This window comes from Lepidochelys kempii, chromosome 2 (assembly GCF_965140285.1).
Source record: "Lepidochelys kempii isolate rLepKem1 chromosome 2, rLepKem1.hap1, whole genome shotgun sequence".
NCBI lineage: Eukaryota > Metazoa > Chordata > Testudines > Cheloniidae > Lepidochelys > Lepidochelys kempii.
Genome location: NC_136381.1, coordinates 1,719,856 through 1,745,419, shown reverse-complemented (window position 1 = coordinate 1,745,419; position 25,564 = coordinate 1,719,856). Strand labels below are relative to the sequence as shown.

The window sequence follows — 25,564 nt, the reverse complement described above, 5'->3', positions numbered from 1 at the left end:
CGGCCTGCTGGTCTTTACACATGCATAATTGCTAGAGGGAAGAGACGACGACCCCACTGGGGTCCCTGCCTGGCCGCTGCTTTGAGCCCCCTGCACTAGTGCTCACAGCCCCTGGGGGGCCGGGCAGTGGTTACTTGCTTCCCACTGGCAGGAACAGACCCTCCCATGCTGAAGAGCCAAACTCCCAGTGTGCTGTCATTCCAGGCAGCCCAGGCCCAGCCCTTGGCGGGAGGGGTGGAAGGGGGGATTGGGAGGGAGGGAGGGACAGCACCTGGAAATCCTGCATCGCTCCTTCAAGCCACTGTGCGCAGATTCTCCTCAGCGCTGCCTTGGTGACAGGCTTCTCCCTGGAAAGGTCCCAAGAGTCCATCTCCTGGTAGAAATAGCGATGTGGATCCTCCAGGCCCAGCTCTATGAAAAGAGCCTTAATGGACTGCCTGAGAGCACGGGGGAAACCAGCGTTGGGAAGACATTTGTCCCTCCCCTTGGAAGCTGATGCTAGCTCAGCGAGCTCCCCAGTGTGTCCCCTGGAGGCCAGGCGAGCTGGCTTGCAGTGCGAGCCTCTGGCAGCATCAGACTGACGCCCTGTGACCATGTGAGGCAGCAGGGAGGGGGCAGTGTTGACCTGGGAATGTGCCCTGGGGATGGGAGACCTGAGAGCCTGTCACCTGAGCCAGGAGGGGGAGGGGGAGGGGGAGGTAACACCTCTGCCCAGGAATGTGACCAGAGGCTGCAGGAGGGAGCCTGCTGAGGGGGGTTTAGTTTCAGTTTTGTGCTGGGTGGAGGAACACAGGGAACCCCAGGGCTGGGGTCTAAGCTCCCTGCTCCCCCAGAAGGACGTGATTGAGGGGTCCTGGTTGTACCCACAAGCTCTGTTTTGGACTGTGTTCCTGTCGTCCAATAAACCTTCCGTTTTACTGGCTGGCTGAGAGTCTCAGTGAATCTGTGGAAGAGGGGGGCAGGGCCTGGACTCCCCCACACTCCGTGACAGGCCCCCAGGGACAGACGAGCTGCGAGCGGCTTGTGCTGTGTGTACGCCCCAGCTGACAGGCCCGGGACGGGGGGGGGGCCTTTCATCCCTTTAGATGAGGGGGTTGGAAGTGGTTCTCTGTTGCCTTGAGCAGTGATGGCTGGTGGGCCCAGCTCCCGCAGCAACCGCCTGCTCTGTGCCCCACGCCCTGCCGCAGGGGGTTGAGTTTAGCCCCGAGCCACACTATGTATTATGGGACGTCTCAGATCACACCTTGGCATGTAACATGGCAGCGTGCTAAATTCAAACACACGGGCAGTGTAGGGCAGCGGGGGCCAGCCTCACGCCCTGCCTGCATCCCCACTTCCTTCCTGCACCGCCTGCCCCCATTCCCCAGTGGTGGGCTCCTCCTGACAGATGGAAATGTGAACCAAAGTGCTCTTGGACCCCAGGCCAGCCAGAACTCAGATCCTCAGACCAAGGGGATGTGGGCTTAAATCTGTCACTGCGTGTCAGGGGGTCTCCAAGTCCCTCTCTCACTACATGCTGGCCAGAGCCTGAACCCTCAGCCCCAAGCATCCCGGCACGTTGCAACGTGCCCAGCCGTTTGCAGGCTCTCCTTCGCTCTGGGGCTGGCTGGCTTCCCCTAAGGACGGGGGCTAACACAGAAGTGAAGGGCCCCTAGGCCCCCCACCACAGACGCTGAGTTCCCAGGCACGGACTCTTCTCCTTTCGACAGGGTCCAATGGGCATCTCCTACGTGCGAGCACGTCCAGGAGCACCTGCACGCCCGTGACCCTCCCCGCCAGATCAGTGATAGCGAGAGGGAGACGCAGGATTCGATGCAGGGGCGCAGACAGCCAGGGCTGCACAGGACCCTCTCGCCAAGGGTGGGGAGACTGTGCAGAGAGGAAGCAGAGGGAAAAGAGGTGACCTGGGCCTGCCCTCATTCTGTCCTGGAGGGGCGCAGAGTTAGCCACAACTGGAATATGTTCATGACAGGTGCTACCATGTTGAGCAGCACTGGCTACTCCTCAGCTTTGGTCTTGGCTGTGCTCCCTGCCCGCTCACTGGATCGAGTGCCGCACCCCCGGGATCTCCGACAGAGCCCTTTGATTGGGGGAACAGTCACGGGAGGGGTTTGGCTAGTACTGACCGGGGATAGCCTATGAGTGCAGCACAGCCCTGGTGCAGGGCACTTTACCCAGACTTCCCTCATCTAGAGCAACCAGTGTCCCCCAGCAATGGAGCCCAAAGCTCACCCTTGTCATGGAGGCCAGGAGTCTGAGGTCACTGACGGAGTGCGTGGCTCCGTGCCCCCAGCCCACCCTTCACACTGCATGCTGGTCATCCCTGCACGCAGCCAGCCCCTCACCTGCTGGAGATGGGACTGTGCAGGAAGTATGCCATAAGCTCCAGCAGCAGCTCCTTACTGTCTCTGCAGAAGGCCATGAGGGCATTCAGGGAGGTCAGGACAAACTTTTTCTGCATCTTTTCCTGTGAAGAGAGAAGACAGAGCATTAGCCTGCCCCAGTCCCAGCGAGGAAGAAGCTTCCCCCATGGGATGCCCGGAGGCTCAGGCTGGGACTAGCAACCGAAGACCGAGAAAAACCTATTCACGTGGTAGCATGCTGGCTGATGGCGAAGTGGCAGCCAGATATGGTACGGAGCACAGGAGTTCAGGAGGCCCCTAGGGCAGGGGCATGTGGGGGGAATTCTCCTTCTTCCCTTTGAAGACCTTTGAGTCAGGGCTGCTGAGACCCTCCCTCTCTCAGAGGCCTGTAGCAGAGAGCCAGGAAGCAGCAGGCGGCTGGACTGTCATGCCCTGTCCATGACCCAGCGCAGACAGAAGGCACTAGGTAAATAGACACAGCCATGCACTGCAAATGCTAACGAGCACACAGCTACACTCCATCCCGAACCGGCACAGGCCGCCCCTCAGCAGGCTGATACAAGATCCCACTTGCGCTTGGTGCACGCGCACAAGCACATCAAATACCAGTTTGTATGAGGAGGGGTCCACGTTCCCCCGCGGGTCCATCGGGACACATTCCTCACTTCCTCTCCTAACGCACTGCGCACCATTGCCGTGCACCGAGGACCTTACCCCATCACAGTCTGCCATTGCCTTCAGTGAAGGCTGGATCTGATCCTGACCATGGCGCCTGCTACGTCCGGGGGCTGCACGCTGGGGGTGGGGGGGTCGTGCCTGAAGTTTGTGAAGTGCTTTGAGATCCTTTGGTGAGACAGGCGATATTATCCCCATGCGTGCACCAAGCACAAACACCTGGTGCAGAGCTCCACGCACATACCTTGCACCACACGTACCAGGGCGTGTGCCCAGCACAAAGGCACAAGACACTGCCATGCATGGCCTCTGGTCAGCCATACCCATGGGCAAAGGGAACAGTTCCTGGTTTGATGTCAGCACCCTGCCTCGTTCCTTCCTCAGGGCTGGGTGGGAACAATACTAACTAGCCTGTCACCACCACTTGTTGTGGCCTTTCTACGGGTCTCGGCTTCTCCTAACTGACCCTTCACCACTTTGTTCTCAATCTGATCAATTCATTGAGCTCCACCTCAGACTGAGACTCTCAGCTCCTCAATTCTAGGACTTGCAGCTTCCTTGGGTCTCCTGGTTGGTTTCCTGGAGGCAATCTGGTGTGTTACCCCCTTGCTGTCTCAGGCCTTTCTGCCTCTCGCCCCGTCTCTGGCCTCTCCCCTTTGTAGCAGGTCTGGTTTTCTCTGTTGGTGGCAGAGGTGGGTGCCTGTCTCCATGACTGGTGGCTCTGGCAGCTGCGTGGGTTGTGATCAGACTGCTGGGCTGGAGGCAGGAGAGATGCTCTCCTCCCCTCTGACTGTGCTCCAGATGAGCCCCGTTACACAGCCACTCCTTTTAGTTCTGCTTCCAGCTCCCTGGAGATCATTGTGGGTGGCCAGGAAACTACAGGTTCTCCAGAGCTAGCAACCAATCCCCATCAGTTCTGAGGGCTCCAAGCTATACCCAGAGTAGGGTGACCAGACAGCAAGTGTGAAAAATCAGGACAGGGGGTGGGGGGTAATAGGTGCCTATAGAAGATAAGGCCCCAAATATCGAGACTGTCCCTATAAAATTGGGACATCTGGGCACCCTAACCCAGAGGGAGCCGTTTCAGACCATCCTGGGGAGCGGGTGGGGAAGGATTACCACTGCCCTTTCCCACCCAAGTGCTGCAGAGCACTGGTGTGCAGGGGTGCAGTTAGCACGGCCCTGGGGCATGCTAACCCTTCTGAACCCCGGGATCCTTACCTGTAGTTTGGGTGGGTCGCTCTTGTTCAGGATGAGCAGCAGGGCCTTGCAGACCTCACGGCCGTTCTCCACCCCGACCTGCTCATGCAGCGTTAGGATGGCCTGGACTATGTAAGTCTTTGCACTGTAATCCACGGAGAGCAGCGCCTCCAGGAGCTGGCGCACAAATCCGCTCATGCTCAGTCCCTGCAGGGAATCCTGGCAAGGGGCAAAGGGGACACTCTGAGACACTCCTTTCCCCTTTCCTCCTTTCTATGTGTGGGGAGAAAATGAGCCTGCTCAGAGCCGCCTCCCCCTGGGGCTCTGGGGGGGGGTCACACCCCCAATCCCACGCCAGCTGCCCGACTTTCTGCCATGGCAAGGCACGCGCAGGTGCAGCTTTGCAGGGTTTCGGTAGGAGTATGAGGCGCAAGTGGTGTTCTCGCCCATCCTCCCCGTGGAAGGAAAAGGCCGGGGCAGGGACCGTCGAATGGTGGAAGTCAACGAATGGCTACGCAGGCGGTGTCGGAGAGAAGCCTTTGGATTCTTTGACCATGGGATGGTGTTATATAAAGGAGTGCTAGGCAGAGACGGGCTCCACCTAACGAAGAGAGGGAAGAGCATCTTTGTGAGCAGGCTGGCTAACCTAGTGAGGAGGGCTTTAAACTAGGTTCACTGGGGGAAGGAGACCAAAGCCCTGAGGTAAGTGGGAAAGCGGGATACCGGGAGGAAGCACAGGCAGGAGCATGTGACAGGGGAGGGCTCCTACCTCAAACTGAGAATGAGGGGCGAACAGCAGGTTATCTCAAGTGCCTATATACAAATGCACAAAGTCTGGGAAACAAGCAGGGTGAACTGGAGGTCCTAGTAATGTCAAGGAATTATGATGTGATTGGAATAACAGAGACATGGTGGGATAACTCACACGACTGGAGTACTGTCATGGATGGGTATAAACTGTTCAGGAAGGACAGGCAGGGCAGAAAAGGTGGGGGAGTAGCACTGTATGTAAGGGAGCAGTATGACTGCTCAGAGCTCCGGTATGAAACTGCAGAAAAACCTGAGTGTCTCTGGATTAAGTTTAGAAGTGTGAGCAACAAGAGTGATGTAGTGGTGGGAGTCTGCTATAGACCACTGGACCAGGGAGATGAGGTGGATGAGGCTTTCTTCCGGCAACTCGCAGAAGCTACTAGATTGCACGCCCTGGTTCTCATGGGCGACTTTAATCATCCTGATATCTGCTGGGAGAGCAATACAATGGTGCACAGACAATCCAGGAAGTTTTTGGAAAATGTAGGGGACAATTTCCTGGTGCAAGTGCTGGAGGAGCCAACTAGGGGGGGAGCTTTTCTTGACCTGCTGCTCACAAACCGGGAAGAATTAGTAGGGGAAGCAAAAGTGGATGGAAATCTGGGAGGCAGTGACCATGAGTTGGTCGAGTTCAGGATCCTGACACAGGGAAGAAAGGTAAGCAGCAGAATACGGACCCTGGACTTCAGAAAAGCAGACTTCGACTCCCTCAGGGAACTGATGGGTAGGATCCCCTGCGGGGATAACATGAAGGGGAAAGGAGTCCAGGAGAGCTGGCTGTATTTCAAGGAATCCCTATTGAGGTTACAGGGACAAACCATCCCGATGTGTCGAAAGAATAGTAAATATGGCAGGAGACCAGCTTGGCTTAACGGTAAAATACTTGTGGATCTTAAACATAAAAAAAGAAGCTTACAAGAAGTGGAAGATTGGACAGATGACCAGGGAAGAGTATAAAAATATTGCTCGGGCATGTAGGAATGAAATCAGGAGGGCCAAATCACACCTGGAGGTGCAGCTAGCAAGAGATGTTAAGAGTAACAAGAAGGGTTTCTTCAGGTATGTTGGCAACAAGAAGAAAGCCAAGGAAAGTGTGGGCCCCTTACTGAATGAGGGAGGCAACCTAGTGACAGAGGATGTGGAAAAAGCTAATGTACTCAATGCTTTCTTCGCCTCTGTCTTCATGAACAAGGTCAGCTCTCGGACTGCTGCCTGGGCAACACAGCATTGGGAGTAGGTGGCCAGCCCTCTGTGGAGAAAGAGGTGGTTAGGGACTATTTAGAAAAGCTGGACGTGCACAAGTCCATGGGGCCGGACGAGTTGCATCCAAGAATGCGAAAGGAATTGGCGGCTGTGATTGCAGAGCCATTGGCCATTATCTCTGAAAACTCGTGGCGAACGGGGGAAGTCCCGGATGACTGGAAAAAGGCTAATGTAGTGCCAATCTTTAAAAAAGGGAAGAAGGAGGATCCTGGGAACTACAGGCCAGTCAGCCTCACCTCAGTCCCCGGAAAAATCATGGAGCAGGTCCTCAAAGAATCAATCCTGAAGCTCTTACACGAGAGGAAAGTGATCAGGAACAGTCAGCATGGATTCACCAAGGGAAGGTCATGCCTGACTAATCTAATCGCCTTCTATGATGAGATTACTGGCTCTGTGGATGAAGGGAAAGCAGTGGATGTATTGTTTCTTGACTTTAGCAAAGCTTTCGACACGGTCTCCCACAGTATTCTTGTCAGCAAGTTAAAGAAGTATGGGCTGGATGAATGCACTATAAGGTGGGTAGAAAGTTGGCTAGATTGTCGGGCTCAACGGGTAGTGATCAATGGCTCCATGTCTAGTTGGCAGCCGGTGTCAAGTGGAGTGCCCCAAGGGTTGGTCCTGGAGCCGGTTTTGTTCAATATCTTCATAAATGATCTGGAGGATGGTGTGGATTGCACTCTCAGCAAATTTGCGGATGATACTAAGCTAGGAGGAGTGTTAGATACGGTGGCAGGTAGGGATAGGATACAGAGGGACCTAGACAAATTGGAGGATTGAGCCAAAAGAAATCTGATGAGGTTCAACAAGGATAAGTGCAGGGTCCTGCACTTAGGATGGAAGAATCCCATGCACCGCTACAGACTAGGGACCGAATGGCTCGGCAGCAGTTCTGCTGAAAAGGACCTAGGGGTGACAGTGGACGAGAAGCTGGATAGGAGTCAGCAGTGTGCCCTTGTTGCCAAGAAGGCCAATGGCATTTTGGGATGTATAAGTAGGGGCATAGGCAGCAGATCGAGGGACATGATCGTTCCCCTCTATTCGACATTGGTGAGGCCTCATCTGGAGTACTGTGTCCAGTTTTGGGCCCCACACTACAAGAAGGATGTGGAAAAATTGGAGAGAGTCCCGCGAAGGGCAACAAAAATGATTAGGGGACTGGAACAGATGACTTATGAGGAGAGGCTGAGGGAACTGGGGATGTTTAGTCTGCGGAAGAGAAGAATGAGGGGGGATTTGATAGCTGCTTTCAACTACCTGAGAGGTGGTTCCGAAGAGGATAGTTCTAGACTATTCTCAGTGGTAGAAGATGACAGGACCAGGAGTAATGGTCTCAAGTTGCAGTGGCGGAGGTTTAGGTTGGATATTAGGAAAAACTTTTTCACTAGGAGGGTGGTGAAACACTGGAATGCGTTACCTAGGGAGGTGGTAGAATCTCCTTCCTTAGAAGTTTTTAAGGTCAGGCTTGACAAAGCCCTGGCTGGGATGATTTCATTGGGGATTGGTCCTGCTTTGAGCAGAGGGTTGGACTAGATGATCTCCTGAGGTCCCTTCCAACCCTGATATTCTATGATTCTATGATCCTATGAAACGAGGCAGTGAAATTCATCAAGCCACAGAAATTAAAGTTTACTAAGCTAACCTCTGCGGTCTCCCGGGGAAAAGCAAAATGGCCTTTCAGCCTCTCGCAAGAGGCGGGAGAATGCGAAGCGGTAGCCAGTGCTGTGTGTGCACAGAGAGCCCTCCCCATGCTGTGCTGGCATGGGCCCTTCTTGCCTGCTGCCAGGGCTGAAGAGTCAGAACTCCTGGCGCCGGGGTTAACGCCAGTCCATCGATGGACAGCTTCTAAAGCACACATCATAACAATACCTGGCACTCTGCTAGCTCTGTAGCCTCCCAGTGCCGGGCCACTGTTAACTGGCTAAACCTCAGAGCCCCATGAAATAGCTCCGTCTATTACCCACTCTGTTGGGGCACTGGCTTGCGCTCAGTCACACGGCAAGCCTGTGCCACAGACGGGGTTAACCCTCGGGCGCTCCTAGCTCCCAGTCCTGTACTTTGCTCACTCGGCCACACTGCTGTGTTTGGCCAGTGACACAGACCGAGGCAGCGTCTCACCATTGAGCTGAGGACGGGGTAGATCTGCCTGAACCATTCTGTGTCCTCGAACTGGAGGATGAAGGATGGTATCTCGCCTCCGGAGGCAGAGGCCTGGGGCTGCTCAAACTCATCCGGCTGCGTCAGGAAAAAACTCGTCACACTCTGAAACAAAAGCAAAGGTGAGCCAGGAGAGCCAGCTCAGAACCACGCAGGCCAGCCCAGAGCTAGCCCGGAGCCACGCAGGCCAGCCCGGCGCCATGCAGGCCAGCCCAAAGGTAGCCCAGAGCCACACAGGCCAGCCAGAGACTGCCCAGAGCCATGCAGGCCAGCCCAGAGACTGCCCAGAGCCATGCAGGCCAGCTTGCTAGAGGTGACGAGAGCCTGGGGCAGCATAAAGAGGCCCTTTACAGGCCTCTGTCATGGAGTGTGGGGGAGTCCAGGCCCTGCATCCCTCTTCCTGGGATTCGCTGTGACTCTCAGCCAGCCAGTAAAACGGAAGGTTTATTGAACAATAGGAACACAGTCTCAAGCAGAGCTTCTGGGTACAACCAGGACCCCTCAGTCAAGTCCTTCTGGGGAAGCAGGGAGCTTAGACCCCAGCCCTGGGGTTCCCTGCGTTCCTCCACCCAGCCCCAAACTGAAACTAACCCCCCCCCAGCAGGCTCCCTCCTGCAGCCTCTGGTCACATTCCCCTCCCCGTCCTGGCTCAGGTGACAGGCTCTCAGGTCTCCCATTGAAACTCCCCTGCCACATTCCCAGGTCAACGCTCCCCCCTCCCCCTGCGACACATCCTCTCTTCTCCCTGAACACGTGTCCTTCACCAGCTATCCCGGGGGTGGCAAAGGGTGCATGCTCAGGGCACCTGGTTTTCAAGAGGAAACATCCCAGCTCAGTAAAAACCAGCTTGGGATCAATCTGGGCACAGAGGGGCCAGCTGGCAGATCCCAGACAAGTTACCTCCTTCCACTTGGGGACGGGCAGGGAAACGGATATCTTCTCTAGAATCGCCGTTGTCCTGGCCGCCTCGTCCTCTTCCTCCTCGGCGCCCTGCCGCTCCTTGCCGCGCTCAGGGCCTGCCCTCTCCACCTGACCCTAGCGAGGAGGAGGAGGAGCTGCCCCTTTCTGCCTGCTGCTGCACCCACATCCCCCTGGGCTCTGAGAGTCAAGAGGTGGGATCTCCCAGTGTCTGAATGCCGGGGAGGGCAGCCGGCTGCGAGTGCCACGGGGTGGGGCGTAGGGTGACACCCGCGCTCCCTGGCTTACCCCAGGGTATAATGCTGGCCCGGGGAGGGCAGCCGGCTGTGAGTGCCATGGGGTAGGGTGTAGGGTGACACCCGTGCTCCCTGGCTTACCCCAGGGTATAATGCTGGCCCGGGGAGGGCAGCCGGCTGTGAGTGCCACGGGTAGGGCGTAGGCTGACACCCGCGCTCCCTGGCTTACCCCAGGGTATAATGCTGGCCCGGGGAGGGCAACCGGCTGTGAGTGCCACAGGGTGGGGCATAGGGTGACACCCATGCTCCCTGGCTTACCCCAGGGTATAATGCTGGCCCGGGGAGGGCAACCGGCTGTGAGTGCCACAGGGTGGGGCATAGGGCGACACCCGCGCTCCCTGGCTTACCCCAGGGTATAATGCTGGCCCGGGGAGGGCAGCCGGCTGTGAGTGCCACGGGGTAGGGCGTAGGGTGACACCTGTGCTCCCTGGCTTACCCCAGGGTATAATGCTGGCCCGGGGAGGGCAGCCGGCTGTGAGTGCCACGGGGTAGGACGTAGGGTGACACCCGTGCTCCCTGGCTTACCCCAGGGTATAATGCTGGCCCGGGGAGGGCAGCCGGCTGTGAGTGCCACGGGGTAGGGCGTAGGCTGACACCCGCGCTCCCTGGCTTACCCCAGGGTATAATGCTGGCCCGGGGAGGGCAACCGGCTGTGAGTGCCACAGGGTGGGGCATAGGGTGACACCCGTGCTCCCTGGCTTACCCCAGGGTATAATGCTGGCCCGGGGAGGGCAGCCGGCTGTGAGTGCCACGGGGTAGGGCGTAGGGTGACACCCGCGCTCCCTGGCTTACCCCAGGGTATAATGCTGGCCCGGGGAGGGCAACCGGCTGTGAGTGCCACAGGGTGGGGCATAGGGTGACACCCGTGCTCCCTGGCTTACCCCAGGGTATAATGCTGGCCCGGGGAGGGCAGCCGGCTGTGAGTGCCACGGGGTAGGGCGTAGGGTGACACCCGTGCTCCCTGGCTTACCCCAGGGTATAATGCTGGCCCAGGGAGGGCAGCTGGCTGTGAGCTGACACAAGACTTGTGGGAAGAGGTGAGAGGTTTTTCGCAGGAGTGAGTGGGTGAAATTCTGTGGCCTGCGTTGTGCAGGTCAGACTAGATGATCATAATGGTCTCTTCTGACCTTAGTATCTATGAATCTATGAATCTAAGAGCCGTGGGAACGGTGTCATTGCAGGAACTCACTGCTCTGCTCTCGTGACTCCGACCTTCGGACAAAAACGAGGCCCTGGGGCTCCCGCCGTAAGCCCAGCCCATGGCCAGGCCAGTCTGGGGCCTTGCTCTGCTCAAGGAGGCTGCCCTGATTCCAAGCCCTGGGGTGGGATGACGGAGCAGTGGGACAGGAGTGTGGAGACCAGCACTGACCACAGCGACTCTCCAGGAGCGAGGCTGGGCTCCTGCCTGATTCCTCTGCCCTGGTCCTTGCAAAGACTCCTCCAGGCTCCTCCTCAGTCACCTCACGCCTCTGGCTGCAGCTCAGCTCCTTCCACTGACAGGGAGGCCGGGAGATACTCTCACTCGGCAAGGGGGTAGGTTTTATGCTGTGTGTATTGAGCAGGTCTCCTGGCTCAGCCTGCAACCCCCATGCCTGCAACATCTGCCTGCCCCGCAGCTGGGAGAGGGCAGCACCACTGGCCTGCCTGCAGTGGGGCCCAGGCCACTGCCCCAGCACCCAGCGGGCCTGCCTGCGGGAGGAGCAGACCAAGAGGCAGGGAGCAGTCTCCCTGCTGGAGCCTGCAGATCACTGCACTGCAGCGCAGGGAATCCCCAGGAGATTCAGGGAGAGCAGGACACACAACGGGGGCTCCAGACCGGAGCCCAGGGGAGAGGCTCCCCTGAGAAACAGCGAGGAGCGGCAGAGCGCTGGGGAGAGGTGTCAGGAGATCTCTGCCTATGGATAGCGCTTTCTCTCTTGGACCATCCGCACCCCTCTACCTGTTGCACTTCCAGCCACATGGCCTGCAGCGATTCCCTCGAAGACTCTATGTCATCCTGGCTCCGGAACTGCTGCATCACCACCGAATTGGGCAGGAAGCCGGATGACAGCCTGCGTACCTGCAGATGGGACAACTCCTGAGAAACAGAAACAAAACATATCAGAGAGCAGCTCGCGCTCCAGGGGCACGGCAAACCACAGCCACACGGCTGGGCCACAGCCACCACCCACGGGGGTTCCGGGCCAGGCCACGCAGCTGGGCCTCAGCCACCATCCCTGGAGGAACCGGGCCAGGCCACACGGCCAGGCTGCAACCACCATCCACGGGGGATCCAGGCCAGGCCACACAGTCAGGCTGCAACCACCACCCACGGGGAACCAGGCCAGGCACAACCACTGCCCCCCCGTGAACAGGGCCAGGAAGCGCGGCTGCTGTGTAATCACTGCCCACGGAGGATCCTGCCACGCCCCTGGGGAACTACACTGGCCTGCATGCCATTCGTGTTCTAGTCTACTTGTCAGCAGTCACAACATGCAGACATGTTCTCTTAAAGAGCCAGTCCGTCCCCAGCAGAACTGGCTTTCTGGGCCAGCTCCAAAATAAGCCTCCCAGAGCTGAGCTGGAGGCCTGTCCCCGTGCACTGCATGGTCTGTGCAGGGCACCCAGGAGGGCCGGGGAATGCTGCATAGCGGCTCCTCCTCCCCTGCCTAATTCTTCAGGGGGTTGTGACAGACCCTCACCCACTGGGGGGGCACCAAGGCCTGGGCGGCCCAGGGGAGGGGCTGACAGGCCCAGAGCAGTAAATGGGAAACAGCTAAGTAGGGAGGAGCTATTCCCCAGAGCAGGACAGGCACGAAAGGGAAGAGATCAGGTGGAGAGGGCAGGCCCTGAGCAGTGCGGATGGCTCCCTGAGCAGTGCGGATGGCTCCCTGAGCAGTGTGGATGGCTCCCTGGGCAGTGCGGATGGCTCCCTGAGCAGTGTGGATGGCTCCCTGGGCAGTGCGGATGGCTCCGGAGCGATCCGCACGCCTCTGCAGGGCTCTTGGAGAGGAAGGTTCTGGCAGGAGACAACATCAGCACCTTTCACTGGAGGGCTGGGTGCTCGGATGCCCGCTGCATCCCGGCTGGGGTAACGGGCTACCCTGAGCCGGGACAGCATGCGTGGCACTCAGAGCTGGAGGACGCAGAGGTCAGTGAGCTAGACAGCCACAGACAGGGGAAGGAAACATGCCCAGGCCTCGACAGTCGAGATCAGAGAGGAGCTAGGCAGTGGTTCTCAACCATTGACCACTGCGGGCTGCATCCAATACTACCTGTATGGCCCTGAGGATGCCCCATGGGCCGCAGCTGTGTGCTGACTGGGCCGGAGGTTGAGAAACACTGAGCTGGGACCTGGGGGTCTTCAGGACCATGGTGGCAGGTGCAGGGCCGGCTGCAGGCACCAGCTTTCCAAGCAGGTGCTTGGGGCGGCAGTCCGTGTCCTGCGGCAGCAATTCGGCGGCAGCCCCGCCACTCTTCCCGCTGCCGCGGCAATTCGGTGGCGACTGCTTGCGGTGGCAAAATGGGCAGGAGTTTGCGGTGGGATCCCCAGCAGGCTTTGCTCAGCTCACATGGGCTCACCTTGGACGTCTGACTGCTGACCTGAGACGCGGAGGGGCCATGGCTGTTGACTTTGGTGATCTGCTGTGAAGGTGACCGGCTGTGGCTGCCGGTGCGTTGGCTCTCACTGGCTGCCGCGGCCTCCTGGCGAGCCTGGGGGACCCGGACGCAGAAGGGAGTTATTCCGCTGCTCTGGCTGCATCTGCCCCTTTCTCATTCCTTCCTGTTCCCGGCCCACCTCATGCACCTGTACCCCGGCCGCGGTAGGGGAGGCTGCAGCTCAACAGCTGCCTGGCCGCTCTCTCTTTCCCCCCAGCCAGCCTGCCAGCTGCGAGGCTAGAGAGCCCCTGACCCCCAGCCAGCCCACTGAACCCCCGACGCCTGCTCGGCATTCATCCAAGCCCTTACCTGGGATATCTGACTCCGGATCCTTGCCAGCGAGCTGCGGCGCAGGGAGTCTTCCAGCCCTCGAGAAGTGCTGGGGGTCGGAAGCCCTAAAGGTGAGCCCCGGCCTGCGGGAGGCTCCAGGGCGTCCTCTCGGCAAACCCCATCTGCCGCGGGAGCCTGGGGGACGAAGGAGCTCGCTGTCACCGTGCATGTCCCAGGTCCCACGCGCTGCACCTGTGCGGCTCGTGCACCACCGCCAGGCACCCGGCAGGAGCTTCCACTGCGGGGCACGCAGAGCCCACGGGGCCAAACCGCCCGGCACCGCCCGCGCTCCGGGGAGCAGCTGCAGCTTTGTGCAGTGGGGCTCGTGACGGGTTGTGTGTCCACAGCACAGCCACGGGGGGGCCAGGGGGAGACGGGGGCAGAGAGAGCGGGGGAGCCACGGGACACCTGCTCGGGGATGGTGCTTGGACCGGACCTCCCCCACCTCCCTCACCTTCACACCCCTCCCCCCCGCACACCCCTACCCCCTCACGCACACAGCCCTCACACCCCTACCCCCCTCACACATCCCCACACCCCTACCCCCCACACCCCTCACCTTCACACCCCTACCCCCCGCACACACAGCCCTCACACCCCTACCCCCTCACACACACCCCACACACCCCTACCCCCCTCACACATCCCCACACACCCCTACCCCCCGCACACCCCTACCCCCTCACGCACACAGCCCTACACCCCTCCCCCCTCCCTCACCTTCACACCCCTACCCCCCGCACACCCCTACCCCCTCACGCACACAGCCCTACACCCCTCCCCCCCTCCCTCACCTTCACACCCCTACCCCCCGCACACCCCTACCCCCTCACGCACACAGCCCTACACCCCTCCCCCCCTCCCTCACCTTCACACCCCTACCCCCCGCACACCCCTACCCCCTCACGCACACAGCCCTCACACCCCTACCCCCCTCCCTCACCTTCACACCCCTACCCCCCGCACACCCCTACCCCCTCACACACACAGCCCTCACACCCCTCCCCCCCTCCCTCACCTTCACACCCCTACCCCCCGCACACCCCTACCCCCTCACGCACACAGCCCTACACCCCTCCCCCCCTCCCTCACCTTCACACCCCTACCCCCCGCACACCACTACCCCCTCACGCACACACAGCCCTCACACCCCTACCCCCTCACACATCCCCACACACCCCTACCCCCCACACCCCTCACATTCACACCCCTACCCCCCACACACCCCTACCCCCTCACGCACACACAGCCCTCACACCCCTACCCCCCTCACACATCCCCACACACCCCTACCCCCCACACCCCTCACCTTCACACCCCTACCCCCTCACACACACCCCACACACCCCTATCCTCCACACCCCTACCCCCTCACACAAACACGCCTCACACTCACACCCCCACCTCTACCCCCCACACCCCTACCCCCATACACCCCTCACACCCCTACCCCCCCACACACAGACCCCTCACCTTCACACTCCTACCCCCTCACACACACCCCTCACCTTCACACCCCATACCCCCCACACCCCTCCCCTTCCACACATACACGCCTTACACTCACACCCCTCACCTTCACACCCCTACACCCACACACGCACACTCCTCACCTTCACACCCCTACCCCCTCACACACACTCATACCCCCCACACCCTCCCCCTCACACACCTCTACCCCGCCACACACACACCCCTACCCCCTCACACACCTCACACACACCCCTCCCCCCTCACACACACCCTTACCTCCGCACCGCATACTCCTACCCCCCCACACACACACCTCTACCCCCCCACAAACACCTCACCCCCACTTCCCTCACCCACACACCCACACTGCACACACCTGCTCCTAACCCTGCCCCCACCCCCCACGTGCTCCACACCCTCATCCCCCCATGACCCTCACTCCTACCCCCACTCCACTCACCACCCACACCCCCTTCACCTCATCAATCCCAGCCCACACCCTCCCTCCCTCCACAGACACACAAACCCCAACCCCCTCATCCCTTCCCCACACACACCCGCCCTCCTGCCACCCCTCATCCCCAATCCATTTCAACCCAGTGAGGCCCCAGAGGGCAACCAAGCGACAGCCCCTCGGGTCTCTGCCAGAGATGGGTCCGACCCGCCCAGAACGGGGCTGGGCTGTGGGGCCCTGGGCCCGTGGCCGGCAGAGTCTATTCCTGATCCCGTGACCGGCTGCTACACACACCCCTGCCAGCGCTCGCCCGGCCACGACACCTCAGCCTGCCCCTGCCTGACGCACCCGGCCCCACTGGCACTGCCAGACACTGAATCGTGGCCGTCTACACACCGGCCCGGCCCCACAGCCTGCCTCCCCACGCCTGTTCCCCAAAGACGGGCTCCATTACGGGTGTGCCAGTGGCCCAGGGTGCTCCCTAGGGAGGCGAGTACCAGGGTGAGAGGAAGGGAGGGACTCGGGCGTCTCTGGGACGTCGCTGTCCGACAGACGTGCGGAGAGGGGCGAGGCGGGTGGGTTTGGGGTCCGTGGCGACACCTTCCAGCTTCGGAGCACCGACTCCCCCCGGGAACCTCCCCAGAGACCTGGGAGGCAACAAACTGACATTCCAACCAGGTGGGACCAGGCTGAGCACCGGCACGGCCCCGTGGCGAGTAACGGGCTGGGAGACACAGCAAACTCCCCAGCCTGGCCACGCACCCCCCAGCCAGGGCCCAGCGCCTGGCGGGGAAGGGACAGGAGCAAAGGGAGCTGCGTTGTGAGCCACGTTATCACCTCCGCCAGGGCGGGGATCAGCACACGGGCCTGGCTGCGCTGCTCTCCTGCGGGGCAGCCGCGGGGCCTGACGCAGGGCTCTGGCAGTGGGCACATGGAGGCCAAGTTTGTAAAGGAGAATAATCCCCCCAAGACAGACCCCTCCCAGCCAGTCAGTACCCCCAAGCCAGATTCTCCCTTCTCCTCTATAACTTGCCAGTCACCCCAGGACTGGTCCCTCTCTTTCCCTGTGGTTTATGGACTGTCCTGCCGCTCTCCCCCCACCGCCGAACAGCTGTGAGGCTAGAGAACGTAAGAATCAAAGAAGGGCCACACCAGGTCAGACCAATGGTCCATCGAGCCCGGCAGGCCCAGCGGCCAGTGCCAGGTGCTTCCGAGGGAATGAACAGAACAGGGCCATTATCACGGGATCATTCACTGTCATCCCCTCCCAGCTTCTGGCAGTCAGAGGTTTAGGGACACCCAGAACAGCAGGTTGTGTCCCTGCCCATCCTGGCTAATAGCCATTGATGGATCTATCCTCCCTGAACATATCTCATTCTTTTTGGAACCTCCTCCCCCAGCCAGCCCAGAGGTGAGATCAGGTGTATCCCCCCGACCCCCAGCCAGGCCCGAGGCGAGATCAGATCCGGCAGCAGACCTGCTGCCTTGCCCCAGCCTGCTCGGCATTCATCCAAGCCCTTACCTGGGATATCTGACTCCGGATCCTTGCCAGCGAGGTGCGGCGCAGGGAGTCTTCCAGCCCTCGAGAAGTGCTGGGGGTCGGAAGCCCTAAAGGTGAGCCCTGGCCTGCGGGAGGCTCCAGGGCGTCCTCTCGGCAAACCCCATCTGCCGCGGGAGCCTGGGGGACGAAGGAGCTCGCTGTCACCGTGCACGTCCCAGGTCCCACGCGCTGCACCTGTGCGGCTGCCTCGTGCACCACCGCCAGGCACCCGGCAGGAGCTTCCACTGCGGGGCACGCAGAGCCCACGGGGCCAAACCGCCCGGCACCGCCCGCGCTCCGGGGAGCAGCTGCAGCTTTGTGCAGTGGGGCTCGTGACGGGTTGTGTGTCCACAGCACAGCCACGGGGGGGCCAGGGGGAGACGGGGGCAGAGAGAGCGGGGGAGCCACGGGACACCTGCTCGGGGATGGTGCTTGGACCGGACCTCCCCCCCCCTCACCTTCACACCCCTCCCCCCCCGCACACCCCTACCCCCTCAGGCACACAGCCCTCACACCCCTACCCCCCTCCCTCACCTTCACACCCCTACCCCCCGCACACCCCTACCCCCTCACGCACACAGCCCTCACACCCCTACCCCCCTCCCTCACCTTCACACCCCTACCCCCCGCACACCCCTACCCCCTCAGGCACACAGCCCTCACACCCCTACCCCCCTCACACATCCCCACACACCCCTACCCCCCACACCCTTACCCCCTCACGCACACAGCCCTCACACCCCTACCCCCCTCACAAATCCCCACACACCCCTACCCCCCGCACACCCCTACCCCCTCACGCACACACAGCCCTCACACCCCTACCCCCCTCACACATCCCCACACAACCCTACCCCCCACACCCCTCACCTTCACACCCCTACCCCCTGCACACCCCTACCCCCTCACACATCCCCGCACACCCCTACCCCCTCACGCACACAGCCCTCACACCCCCTACCCCCCTCCCTTACCTTCACACCCCTCCCCCCCGCACACCCCTACCCCCTCACGCACACAGCCCTACACCCCTCCCCCCCTCCCTCACCTTCACACCCCTACCCCCCGCACACCCTCACCCCCTCACGCACACACAGCCCTCACACCCCTACCCCCCTCACACATCCCCACACACCCCTACCCCCCACACCCCTACCCCCTCACGCACACACAGCCCTCACACCCCTACCCCCCTCACAAATCCCCACACACCCCTACCCCCCGCACACCCCTACCCCCTCACGCACACACAGCCCTCACACCCCTACCCCCCTCACACATCCCCACACAACCCTACCCCCCACACCCCTCACCTTCACACCCCTACCCCCCACACCCCTACCCCCCTCACACATCCCCACACACCCCTACCCCCCACACCGCTACCCCTTCACGGAAACACGCCTCACACTCACACCCCCACACCCTCCCACACACACCTCTACCCCCCCACACAAACACCTCACCCCCACTTCCCTCACCCACACCCCCACACTGCACACACATGCTCCTAACCTTGCCCCCACCCCCACGTGCTCCACACCCTCATCCCCCCATGCCCCTCACTCCTACCCCCACTCCTCTCACCACCCACACCCCCTTCACCTCATCAATCCCAGCCCACACCCTCCCTCCCTCCACAGACACACAAACCCCAACCCCCTCATCCCTTCCCCACACACACCCGCCCTCCTGCCACCCCTCACCCCCAATCCATTTCAACCCAGTGAGGCCCCAGAGGAAACCAAGCGACAGCCCCTTGGGTCTCTGCCAGAGATGGGTCCGACCTGCCCAGAACGGGGCGACTGGCTGGGGTGGGCTGTGGGGCCCTGGGCCCGTGGCCGGCAGAGTCTATTCCTGATCCCGTGACCGGCTGCTACACACACCCCTGCCAGCGCTCGCCCGGCCACGACACCCCAGCCAGCCCCTGCCTGACGCACCCGGCCCCACTGGCACTGCCAGACACTGAATCGCGGCCATCTACACACCGGCCCCGCCCCGCAGCCTGCCTCCCCACGCCTGTTCCCCAAAGACGGGCTCCATTACGGGTGTCAGCGGCCCAGGGTGCTCCCTAGGGAGGTGAGTACCAGGGTGAGAGGAAGGGAGGGACTCGGGCGTCTCTGGGACGTCGCTGTCCGACAGACGTGCGGAGAGGGGCGAGGCGGGTGGGTTTGGGGTCCGTGGCGACACCTTCCAGCTTCGGAGCACCGACTCCCCCCGGGAACCTCCCCAGAGACCTGGGAGGCAACAAACTGACATTCCAACCAGGTGGGACCAGGCTGAGCACCGGCACGGCCCCGTGGCGAGTAACGGGCTGGGAGACACAGCAAACTCCCCAGCCTGGCCACGCACCCCCCAGCCAGGGCCCAGCGCCTGGCGGGGAAGGGACAGGAGCAAAGGGAGCTGTGTTGTGAGCCACGTTATCACCTCCGCCAGGGCGGGGATCAGCACACGGGCCTGGCTGCGCTGCTCTCCTGCGGGGCAGCCGCGGGGCCTGACGCAGGGCTCTGGCAGTGGGCACATGGAGGCCAAGTTTGTAAAGGAGAATAATCCCCCCAAGACAGACCCCTCCCAGCCAGTCAGTACCCCCAAGCCAGATTCTCCCTTCTCCTCTATAACTTGCCAGTCACCCCAGGACTGGTCCCTCTCTTTCCCTGTGGTTTATGGACTGTCCTGCCGCTCTCCCCCCACCGCCGAACAGCTGTGAGGCTAGAGAACGTAAGAATCAAAGAAGGGCCACACCAGGTCAGACCAATGGTCCATCGAGCCCGGCAGGCCCAGCGGCCAGTGCCAGGTGCTTCCGAGGGAATGAACAGAACAGGGCCATTATCACGGGATCATTCGCTGTCATCCCCTCCCAGCTTCTGGCAGTCAGAGGTTTAGGTACACCCAGAACAGCAGGTTGTGTCCCTGCCCATCCTGGCTAATAGCCATTGATGGATCTATCCTCCCTGAACATATCTCATTCTTTTTGGAACCTCCTCCCCCAGCCAGCCCAGAGGTGAGATCAGGTGTATCCCCCGACCCCCAGCCAGGCCCGAGGCGAGATCAGATCCGGCAGCAGACCTGCTGCCTTGCCCCAGCCTGCTCGGCATTCATCCAAGCCCTTACCTGGGATATCTGACTCCGGATCCTTGCCAGCGAGGTGCGGCGCAGGGAGTCTTCCAGCCCTCGAGAAGTGCTGGGGGTCGGAAGCCCTAAAGGTGAGCCCTGGCCTGCGGGAGGCTCCAGGGCGTCCTCTCGGCAAACCCCATCTGCCGCGGGAGCCTGGGGGACGAAGGAGCTCGCTGTCACCGTGCACGTCCCAGGTCCCACGCGCTGCACCTGTGCGGCTGCCTCGTGCACCACCGCCAGGCACCCGGCAGGAGCTTCCACTGCGGGGCACGCAGAGCCCACGGGGCCAAACCGCCCGGCACCGCCCGCGCTCCGGGGAGCAGCTGCAGCTTTGTGCAGTGGGGCTCGTGACGGGTTGTGTGTCCACAGCACAGCCACGGGGGGGCCAGGGGGAGACGGGGGCAGAGAGAGCGGGGGAGCCACGGGACACCTGCTCGGGGATGGTGCTTGGACCGGACCTCCCCCCCCCTCACCTTCACACCCCTCCCCCCCCGCACACCCCTACCCCCTCAGGCACACAGCCCTCACACCCCTACCCCCCCTCCCTCACCTTCACACCCCTACCCCCCGCACACCCCTACCCCCTCACGCACACAGCCCTCACACCCCTACCCCCCTCCCTCACCTTCACACCCCTACCCCCCGCACACCCCTACCCCCTCAGGCACACAGCCCTCACACCCCTACCCCCCTCACACATCCCCACACACCCCTACCCCCCACACCCTTACCCCCTCACGCACACAGCCCTCACACCCCTACCCCCCTCACAAATCCCCACACACCCCTACCCCCCGCACACCCCTACCCCCTCACGCACACACAGCCCTCACACCCCTACCCCCCTCACACATCCCCACACAACCCTACCCCCCACACCCCTCACCTTCACACCCCTACCCCCTGCACACCCCTACCCCCTCACACATCCCCGCACACCCCTACCCCCTCACGCACACAGCCCTCACACCCCTACCCCCCTCCCTTACCTTCACACCCCTCCCCCCCGCACACCCCTACCCCCTCACGCACACAGCCCTACACCCCTCCCCCCCTCCCTCACCTTCACACCCCTACCCCCCGCACACCCTCACCCCCTCACGCACACACAGCCCTCACACCCCTACCCCCCTCACACATCCCCACACACCCCTACCCCCCACACCCCTACCCCCTCACGCACACACAGCCCTCACACCCCTACCCCCCTCACAAATCCCCACACACCCCTACCCCCCGCACACCCCTACCCCCTCACGCACACACAGCCCTCACACCCCTACCCCCCTCACACATCCCCACACAACCCTACCCCCCACACCCCTCACCTTCACACCCCTACCCCCCACACCCCTACCCCCCTCACACATCCCCACACACCCCTACCCCCCACACCGCTACCCCTTCACGGAAACACGCCTCACACTCACACCCCCACACCCTCCCACACACACCTCTACCCCCCCACACAAACACCTCACCCCCACTTCCCTCACCCACACCCCCACACTGCACACACATGCTCCTAACCTTGCCCCCACCCCCACGTGCTCCACACCCTCATCCCCCCATGTCCCTCACTCCTACCCCCACTCCTCTCACCACCCACACCCCCTTCACCTCATCAATCCCAGCCCACACCCTCCCTCCCTCCACAGACACACAAACCCCAACCCCCTCATCCCTTCCCCACACACACCCGCCCTCCTGCCACCCCTCACCCCCAATCCATTTCAACCCAGTGAGGCCCCAGAGGAAACCAAGCGACAGCCCCTTGGGTCTCTGCCAGAGATGGGTCCGACCTGCCCAGAACGGGGCGACTGGCTGGGGTGGGCTGTGGGGCCCTGGGCCCGTGGCCGGCAGAGTCTATTCCTGATCCCGTGACCGGCTGCTACACACACCCCTGCCAGCGCTCGCCCGGCCACGACACCCCAGCCAGCCCCTGCCTGACGCACCCGGCCCCACTGGCACTGCCAGACACTGAATCGCGGCCATCTACACACCGGCCCCGCCCCGCAGCCTGCCTCCCCACGCCTGTTCCCCAAAGACGGGCTCCATTACGGGTGTCAGCGGCCCAGGGTGCTCCCTAGGGAGGTGAGTACCAGGGTGAGAGGAAGGGAGGGACTCGGGCGTCTCTGGGACGTCGCTGTCCGACAGACGTGCGGAGAGGGGCGAGGCGGGTGGGTTTGGGGTCCGTGGCGACACCTTCCAGCTTCGGAGCACCGACTCCCCCCGGGAACCTCCCCAGAGACCTGGGAGGCAACAAACTGACATTCCAACCAGGTGGGACCAGGCTGAGCACCGGCACGGCCCCGTGGCGAGTAACGGGCTGGGAGACACAGCAAACTCCCCAGCCTGGCCACGCACCCCCCAGCCAGGGCCCAGCGCCTGGCGGGGAAGGGACAGGAGCAAAGGGAGCTGTGTTGTGAGCCACGTTATCACCTCCGCCAGGGCGGGGATCAGCACACGGGCCTGGCTGCGCTGCTCTCCTGCGGGGCAGCCGCGGGGCCTGACGCAGGGCTCTGGCAGTGGGCACATGGAGGCCAAGTTTGTAAAGGAGAATAATCCCCCCAAGACAGACCCCTCCCAGCCAGTCAGTACCCCCAAGCCAGATTCTCCCTTCTCCTCTATAACTTGCCAGTCACCCCAGGACTGGTCCCTCTCTTTCCCTGTGGTTTATGGACTGTCCTGCCGCTCTCCCCCCACCGCCGAACAGCTGTGAGGCTAGAGAACGTAAGAATCAAAGAAGGGCCACACCAGGTCAGACCAATGGTCCATCGAGCCCGGCAGGCCCAGCGGCCAGTGCCAGGTGCTTCCGAGGGAATGAACAGAACAGGGCCATTATCACGGGATCATTCGCTGTCATCCCCTCCCAGCTTCTGGCAGTCAGAGGTTTAGGGACACCCAGAACAGCAGGTTGTGTCCCTGCCCATCCTGGCTAATAGCCATTGATGGATCTATCCTCCCTGAACATATCTCATTCTTTTTGGAACCTCCTCCCCCAGCCAGCCCAGAGGTGAGATCAGGTGTATCCCCCGACCCCCAGCCAGGCCCGAGGCGAGATCAGATCCGGCAGCAGACCTGCTGCCTTGCCCCAGCCTGCTCGGCATTCATCCAAGCCCTTACCTGGGATATCTGACTCCGGATCCTTGCCAGCGAGGTGCGGCGCAGGGAGTGTTCCAGCCCTCGAGAAGTGCTGGGGGTCGGAAGCCCTAAAGGTGAGCCCTGGCCTGCGGGAGGCTCCAGGGCGTCCTCTCGGCAAACCCCATCTGCCGCGGGAGCCTGGGGGACGAAGGAGCTCGCTGTCACCGTGCACGTCCCAGGTCCCACGCGCTGCACCTGTGCGGCTGCCTCGTGCACCACCGCCAGGCACCCGGCAGGAGCTTCCACTGCGGGGCACGCAGAGCCCACGGGGCCAAACCGCCCGGCACCGCCCGCGCTCCGGGGAGCAGCTGCAGCTTTGTGCAGTGGGGCTCGTGACGGGTTGTGTGTCCACAGCACAGCCACGGGGGGGCCAGGGGGAGACGGGGGCAGAGAGAGCGGGGGAGCCACGGGACACCTGCTTGGGGATGGTGCTTGGACCGGACCTCCCCCCCCTCCCTCACCTTCACACCCCTCCCCCCCGCACACCCCTACCCCCCTCAGGCACACAGCCCTCACACCCCTACCCCCCTCCCTCACCTTCACACCCCTACCCCCCGCACACCCCTACCCCCTCACGCACACAGCCCTCACACCCCTACCCCCCTCCCTCACCTTCACACCCCTACCCCCCGCACACCCCTACCCCCTCACGCACACACAGCCCTCACACCCCTACCCCCCTCACACATCCCCACACACCCCTACCCCCCACACCCCTACCCCCTCACGCACACAGCCCTCACACCCCTACCCCCCTCATACATCCCCCACACCCCTACCCCCCCACACCCCTCACCTTCACACCCCTACCCCCCACACAGCCCTACCCCCCGCACACACAACCCGCACACCCCTAGCCCCCACACCCCTACCCCCTCACACATCCCCACACACCCCTACCCCCCGCCCCCTCACATTCACACCCCTACCCCCCACACAGCCCTACCCCCCGCACACACAACCCGCACACCCCTAGCCCCCACACCCCTACCCCCTCACACATCCCCACACACCCCTACCCCCCGCCCCCTCACATTCACACCCCTACCCCCTCACACACACCCCACACACCCCTATCCCCACACCGCTACCCCCTCACGCAAACACGCCTCACACTCACACCCCCACCTCTACTCCCCACAGCCCTACCCCCATACACCCCTCACACCCCTACCCCCCCACACACAGACCCCTCACCTTCACACTCCTACCCCCTCACACACACCCCTCACCTTCACACCCCATACCCCCCACACCCCTCACACACCCCCCTCACCTTCACACCCCCACTCCCCACACACCCCTACTCCCCTCACACGCACACTCCTCACCTTCACACCCCTACCCCCTCACACACACTCGTACCACCCACACCCTCCCCCTCACACACCTCTACCCCGCCACACACACACCCCTACCCCCTCACACACCTCACACACACCCCTCCCCCCTCACACACACCCTTACCTCCCCACCGCATACTCCTACCCCCCCACACACACACCTCTACCCCCCCACAAACACCTCACCCCCACTTCCCTCACCCACACCCCCACACTGCACACACCTGCTCCTAACCTTGCCCCCACCCCCCACGTGCTCCACACCCTCATCCCCCCATGCCCCTCACTCCTGCCCCCACTCCACTCACCACCCACACCCCCTTCACCTCATCAATCCCAGCCCACACCCTCCCTCCCTCCACAGACACACAAACCCCAACCCCCTCATCCCTTCCCCACACACACCCGCCCTCCTGCCACCCCTCATCCCCAATCCATTTCAACCCAGTGAGGCCCCAGAGGGCAACCAAGCGACAGCCCCTCGGGTCTCTGCCAGAGATGGGTCCGACCCGCCCAGAACGGGGCGACTGGCTGGGGTGGGCTGTGGGGCCCTGGGCCTGTGGCCAGCAGAGTCTATTCCTGATCCCGTGTGTCACGGAGTGTGGGGGATTCCAGGCCCTGCACCCCTCTTCCTGGGATCCACTGAGACTCTCAGCCAGCCAGTAACACAGAAGGTTTATTGGACAACAGGAACACAGTCCAAAACAGAGCTTGTGGGTACAACCAGGACCCCTCAATCACGTCCTTCTGGGGGAGCAGGGAGCTTAGACCCCAGCCCTGGGGTTCCCTGTGTTCCTCTCCCCAGCCCCAAACTGAAACTAAACCCACCCGGCAGGTTCCCTGCTGCA

At 62.0% G+C, this 25,564-nt stretch overlaps 1 protein-coding gene across 1 annotated transcript in view; it reads right to left on the bottom strand.

Annotated features, from left to right (window-relative positions):
* The window catches only part of WDR97 (WD repeat domain 97), a 74,039-nt gene that overhangs the window by 10,983 nt on the left and 37,492 nt on the right, over window positions 1-25,564 (bottom strand). The window contains exons 15-27 of the mRNA XM_078851919.1: window positions 23,370-23,618; window positions 22,332-22,481; window positions 20,241-20,489; window positions 19,203-19,352; window positions 17,098-17,360; window positions 13,628-13,783; window positions 13,241-13,372; window positions 11,619-11,756; window positions 9,366-9,500; window positions 8,427-8,570; window positions 4,260-4,457; window positions 2,346-2,467; window positions 272-437 (exon numbers count right to left, since the gene is read on the bottom strand). Coding sequence (XP_078708045.1) covers window positions 272-437; window positions 2,346-2,467; window positions 4,260-4,457; window positions 8,427-8,570; window positions 9,366-9,500; window positions 11,619-11,756; window positions 13,241-13,372; window positions 13,628-13,783; window positions 17,098-17,360; window positions 19,203-19,352; window positions 20,241-20,489; window positions 22,332-22,481; window positions 23,370-23,618 — 2,252 coding nt within the window. The remainder of the gene's footprint in view (window positions 1-271; window positions 438-2,345; window positions 2,468-4,259; window positions 4,458-8,426; window positions 8,571-9,365; window positions 9,501-11,618; window positions 11,757-13,240; window positions 13,373-13,627; window positions 13,784-17,097; window positions 17,361-19,202; window positions 19,353-20,240; window positions 20,490-22,331; window positions 22,482-23,369; window positions 23,619-25,564) is intronic.